Source organism: Anthonomus grandis, chromosome 1 (genome assembly GCF_022605725.1).
Source record: "Anthonomus grandis grandis chromosome 1, icAntGran1.3, whole genome shotgun sequence".
NCBI classification, from domain to species: Eukaryota; Metazoa; Arthropoda; class Insecta; order Coleoptera; family Curculionidae; genus Anthonomus; species Anthonomus grandis.
Window position 1 is genome coordinate 43,523,364 of NC_065546.1, and position 6,377 is coordinate 43,529,740.

General features: G+C 32.7%; 1 protein-coding gene across 1 annotated transcript; it reads right to left on the bottom strand.

The window, feature by feature from the left end:
- Positions 1–2,715: 2,715 nt before the first annotated feature.
- On the bottom strand, positions 2,716–5,933 carry LOC126737202 (uncharacterized). Its single transcript, XM_050441982.1, has 2 exons — positions 5,799–5,933; positions 2,716–5,236 (listed from the first exon to the last, which is right to left on the bottom strand). The coding sequence occupies exon 2, from the start codon at positions 4,197–4,199 to the stop codon at positions 2,868–2,870; it is 1,332 nt and encodes a 443-aa protein (XP_050297939.1). The 5' UTR covers positions 4,200–5,236; positions 5,799–5,933; the 3' UTR covers positions 2,716–2,867.
- Positions 5,934–6,377: the final 444 nt, after the last annotated feature.

Below are 6,377 nucleotides of genomic sequence, written 5' to 3' on the forward strand. Positions count from 1 at the left end.
TGGAGAGCGACGAAATTGTTTGTTGGAGACGACAATACTTGAGAAGTATCAAGCAGTACCGCAGGGAGCAAAAGAAAGTTTTTTATCTTGATGAGACGTGGATTAACGAAGGTTATATAGTCCAAAAAATGTGGCAAGACAAAAATATAACCAGTGCTCGCCAAGCTTTCATAGAATGCCTGTCTACGGGTATTAAAGTACCTTCGGGAAAAGGAAAAAGACTTATAATCACACATATTGGAAGCGAAGAGGGATTTTTAAAAGAAGGTCTGCTAACCTTTGAGTCGACTCGCACAGGAGATTACCATGAAGACATGAACTCAGACGTTTTCGAGGACTATTTTGGTGAAATGATAAAATTTCTTCCGGCTAATTCGGTGGTGGTTATGGATAACGCAAGCTATCATTCACGGCGAATAGAAAAGACGCCAACTTCAAGTTGGAGAAAGCAAGATATTATCGATTGGCTGACTGCAAAAGGTATTGCGTTTGAAGCAAATTTGATAAAAAAAGAACTGCTGGCAATAGCAAACTTACACAAAACTCGTTTCATGAAATACGCCGTAGAAGATATAGCCAAAAAATATAATATAACTGTACTGCGCTTACCGCCATATCATTGCGAACTAAATCCTATAGAACTGATATGGGCGCAGGTAAAAGGATTTGTAGCAAGACAAAACACGACTTTTAAAATGAAAGATGTTAAGCTACTGTTTGATCAAGCCATTACAGAAGCGACACCAGAGAATTGGCGAAAAGCAGTCCAGCATGTAATTAAGCAAGAGGACAAAATGTGGGATCTTGACAACCTCATCGATCAGACAGTCGATCCTTTAATTATAATGTCAAAAGGTGATGACAGTTCGTCAGATGACGAAGAAGACTACAATCTATTATAATTTAAAATTGTTATACACTGTTCAAAAAGTGCCAGATCCAAAAGTGACATTTTCAACTGTTTTACTCTACATATTATGTTCAATAAATTTGTGAAAAAAATATATTATTCCATTTAAACAAAAGTAACTTTCTAAAATAAAATAGCATTTAAGTACATTAATTATAAGGTAAAAAACAAGTCCCAGTTGCACGCCTTTGGCGAACCGTTTTCAATGTTTATCAGTGGGTAACAATGGGCAAAACTCATAAATTGACCCAAAACCGGGTGGCACTATCTGCAATCAACGAAAAGAAAGAATTTTACATTGAAACTAATACCCAACTAAGGTAGTGGCATAAAATATTGGTGGATCACCAGGTACCACTTTTGCATATCTAATGAGGTATTATTGCTCTACACACTTCTGAAATAGAGTATAGTTTCGTGCTATATTTCAACCAAGTAAAACGGTCATAACATTGAAAACTTCTGTGACACATCATTGTAAGCAGGATTAAGATGTCTATTCAACGGTGCCAAAAAAAAATCGGTTAACGTATCAGCGTATATTAACCAAAATTTTCTGGGAATAATAGATATTGTGTCGACCTAAAACTTCTGTATTTCAAATGGCAATCTCTTATCTAGCAAAACCGAAAAAAACAAAATCGGCTGAAGTAAAAGCGAATAGTAAGCAAAAATCTGCGGTAATAAAAAAGATTTTATCATCTTAAACTTTAGTAGGTCAAATGGTTGCATCAAAGTGTCACAAATGTGTCTTTTGGGGGTATTTAAAAACCAACGTTTATAAAACCCTACCAAAAAATACGAATGATTTAAAGGATCAAACTACTCACGATATTACGCCGAAAAACACTTGCTAATGTTCGTGGGGAATTTTAAAACAGAGTTTATTGTCTCGCGAATGGAGCACATTATGAGCGCTTCATCTAACCCACTAAAATAAATTCTGTGAACTGATTAAATTATTTATTTTTTAAACACCTTTTTACACTCTTACTGTTTATAAGTCTATAAACTTAAATTTTTTATACATTATCTTTTTAATACCTTGGGTGGTATATTGTATGCCCTTTAAAATGATGAATCACTCTATTTGACATAACAAAGTATGACGTCGATAAAATATTTATTATGACCAGACATTTTAGCTCACTATTCGCTGGTACGTCAACCGATTTAATTTTTTTTGCACTGTTGAATAGACTTTGTAATGCTGCTTACAATGTCACACGATGGGAGTTCCCATTAGACATATCAAATTGAGGTTAGCTGGAGGTGAGGAGGTGATTGGCAGAACTTTGTCAAATATAAAATTAAGCGTTCCCTTGTATATTTAGATTGACGGTTTTTTTTTTATTAAGGGTGGTTCGTTTTAAAATGAAAGCACTGTATACTGTATATGTTTGTAATTAGATATCGATGGCTTATTTGTAATAGGGCGTAACCCCAGGAAGTAAAATTTTCAGGAAACACAAAAAACGTTTTATGATCAATAAGTAAAAATAATATGGCAATTTTTGTTATAAGTATATTCTTATTGACATTTTGCTATTCACAATTATTACTAATGATGATTTTTTTATTTTGTTAAATATTTTTGTGTGATACGCCATATTTGTCACTATAAAAATGCGGAATGTGGCTTACGCCAAATTGATTATTGTGTGATACATCATGTTTGTTTCAATAAAAACGAGAACGTCTCATTTTTTTGTGGCTTACGACAAATTTATTATCATTTTAAATTAACAAACATCTATATAACAAACATCGAAGTAAAAAAAATAAAATAAGAACAAAATCAGAAATCTAAAAAACACTTCAACTCTAACATTTTACAACAGAAACTATCTATAGATTTAGTTTTTGAATACATACACAAAAACTTGTTAAGCAAGAAAAAAATAAAAACAAAGGTGAAAAAATCTAAAAACAAAAAACCACTGATTAAGAAAACATTTCAATTGGTATAATGTGGAAGAGAATCGTAGAAACAATGAGTATCAGATGTAAGATGCGTTTTCAATTGCTGTAAATGCAACCACTTGGAATGTTTTATCTTTAGTCTGTCATGGAATAATCTTTGGAATGAACCTGCTTTAATATTACTTTGTTTTGATCTCTGTGGTAACTCAGTGTATTTATCATCAAAATTAGTTTTATAGAATATTTTTCCTTCTGATGTGTACTTTAACGCTCTTAGATCTGTAACTGTTGGCTCCTTGGCGCTTCTTCCCGGCCTAATAGAATTATAGATAAAAGAAGATTTTATATCAAAGTTTAAAAACTGATCATGAGTTAGATAACATACATCAAAACGTTTCGGTTTTGTTCGAGAGTCGCGAATAACAGAAATGTATTCACTTGGGAGTATTATACGATGTTTTAATTTTTTTTCGATAAGAGCGTGAACAGAGTCACACTCCATTTGCGTGTGACCCTTTTCTAAATATTTCTGTTCAATAATAACATTATGTTCAATTGAAAAATACAGTAATGCATTTGACAATATAGCGTTGCGGTTCTGATAGCAACAGCCGTCAGAAAATAAAATTATAGGTTTTTTATCAGTCAAACAATTTTCTTTTAAATGTTTTATAATTCCAGTGGCGAAAATAGATGCACTTAAGTCACCCTCAGTTTCATTACATAGATAATTTACACAACTATGAGACTCTAAGTTATAAACAGTAAAATTATGAATTTGAAGTTTTGTTTTATAATAAAAAGCGCCCACGTTTAAAAATGGACATAATTTTACCGCTTGTGTATCCATAGTAAATGTGTAAACCTGCTTCTGGATTGCTTCCTCCTTATTTTTCTCTTTTTCACACCTAACTCTGGTCTTTTTTGCAAAATGTATGTTGTAATCATTTTCGGATATTTGCTTGATTTTATACCCATAATACACATCACATTCGTCTTTCTTCGGACGGAAAATTGACAGGTTCATTTCTTCGAAAACGCGATAAAAAGGAAAAAGTGTATACGGTTCTACATTGTTTTCCAGACAATGATCCTTGTACATTTTGTAAAGTTGAGCTTTTGTTTGAAATGTTTGCTCCAAGTAAACTTTAGAACTGTCTTTTCTACAATAATGAGATGGTTGTTTTGGCAGATTATTTAAAAACGTCTTCAGGTGATTCATTCTTTTATTTTGTTCAGGATTTGCTTCGGCATTTGCGTCAGGATTTAAATCGGCACACGCCCCCTTTTCTACTATTCCCAAACTGCTTTTTTTCAACCAACTATGTACCATTTTTTCTTTCAGTCCCAAGGTACCCAAAAACATTCGTTTACATACTTGTAGTGTTTCATTTCTTACTTTTAATTGGTAAATATATGCCAGATCTTCTAGAGGGACCAGCAGTGTAACATCGTTTTTTTTTGGTTTTATATCAACTAAAGAGCAGACATACACTTTTTTCTCGGCCCAGGATAAACTCCAAAATTTAAAAAAAAAAAATTTGTGAGTCTTCAATAGAGATCTTGCTACAGTATCGTTTGTTTCTTAAACAGTAATCGGAGTTACAAAGTATTGACTCTCTGGAAGGTCGCTGTACATTATGGCTTACTCTTCCATCTTTGGTTCTATTGTATCCTAAATAACTCGCACCTTTCATTCTTTTAATTTTATTCTTCTCTCTTTTCCAATTTTGCGGTCATGGTCTTTTTGATCTGTTTATTGGAACTATTTCTTTTGAATTATTTTCTTCATGGCTGTCGTGAGTTATTTCAGTAGCATTCCGTGAGGGGGCATTAATGGCTTGTTCATCATCCATTTCATCTTTACTATTTTCATCAGATAATGTCATGTTGTAGTCTGGATCATCACTATCAGATAATGGTAACTCTACATTCCCTCCGGGCTGATCTCTAAAATATTCTGTAGACAGACATTCCCCATCTGTATTTAAACATTTTTCTTCTGTAATATTTAGTGGATTAAAAATGTCATTTATATCGGCATCAATAATATTTCTATTATCAAAACATTGCAGGTCTGTATTGAGGTCGTTAAAAGGTGAAATATTATAACTTTCGCTGGCAATATCTACATTTGAATAAATTGTGTCAGGGTTTTTACTGGAAACATCCAAGGAACCACATTGTGGGTTAGCAATCACATCGAATTGTACATTCTCAAAAATGAGACCTGTATCCACTATCTCCTCTATATCAATATCAGTAGGAGGTACGTTTTCTTGGTTTTCTATATTATCCAAGATTTCACAAGAGAATCGGTTAACACAAGAAGTTTGTGCATTATCTTTCTGCTTTTGTTCTATTGCCAATTTAAGAATGTTCTGACTTCTGGTTGACATTTTTCTAGAAACAAAGAGCACTGTTAATTCCTTTCATGTAGCCCCATAGAGATATCCCACCGTTGACTGGGGGCTAAAAAAATTTACAGTGTAATTTTTGTTAAATCTCTCTCTGTGATAAAATTACTAAAATCAAAATTACAGTAATTGTCGACAAACAGGTAAGCGCATAGAGATACTGAGGCGAGTAGAAGTAATTCTAGTAGCGTGTGTTTGTAAAGTATTAGTACAAAAACCTAAACGTGCCACTGGAATTACGTCTACTCGTCGTAGCTTCCCTATGCGCTCATCTTTTAGTCGAGAATTACCATCAGTAACTTGGTCGCAATGTATACTAATTGCTGAAACGAAATCTAATTTCGGTTAACTTTAATAAAAAAACAACTTTTGAATACGCACTTTTACTATAAAAATATGAAACAAACTTTAAAGGGACCCATTATTACGTCCTCTCAGATTTATTTTAACAAATTTTAAAGATAATATAATAAGACGTATCCCAAAAAATTACACTATAAACTTTTCATGCAATAGGACATATCCGCAAAATGGTTTAAATAACTTACCTGTAGATTATTTTATGAGAGATTTAGGTTTATTTCACTGTTATCTCACTTCTATATCGTTAATAATAGTGTTTTTTTAAACTATAAATAACAAAAATAACACCTTAAAAATCAATTTACTTTGGTGGTATAGAGCGGCGTGGAAGCTGCATAGGAGAACTGTGGTTTACGTCAAATTACTACACAACAAAATTTTAGATTCTGGCTTTCCAGAGGCTTACGCGTTTTTGTGGATAGATGTCAAATGTGTTTGTTTACATAGTAACCTTTAAGACGCGATTTTTTAAAATTTGTGGGTTATGTCCTATTACAAATAAGTCATCGATATACATATATACTTTTTTAATTATAACAAGCTTAATGAATATTCTTATAATATTCTTTATATATATATATGTATAAAAAAGTGGGGGATCTGGATCCTCTTGTTGCGCCACCCATGTAGGTAGGCGAAAAGCCATAAACTGTCTACCAAATAATCCAGAACTTACACCGTTAAATTAATTTTTCTGGGAGTTTTTACAGGACAAATCGTTTTAATAAAGAAGCGCAAATATTGAAGAAATCAGATTTAGAATT

Excerpts from the sequence above, each read along its gene's own strand:
- LOC126737202 (XM_050441982.1), bottom strand. The coding sequence starts at position 4,199 with ATGTTTTTGGGTACCTTGGGACTGAAAGAAAAAATGGTACATAGTTGG.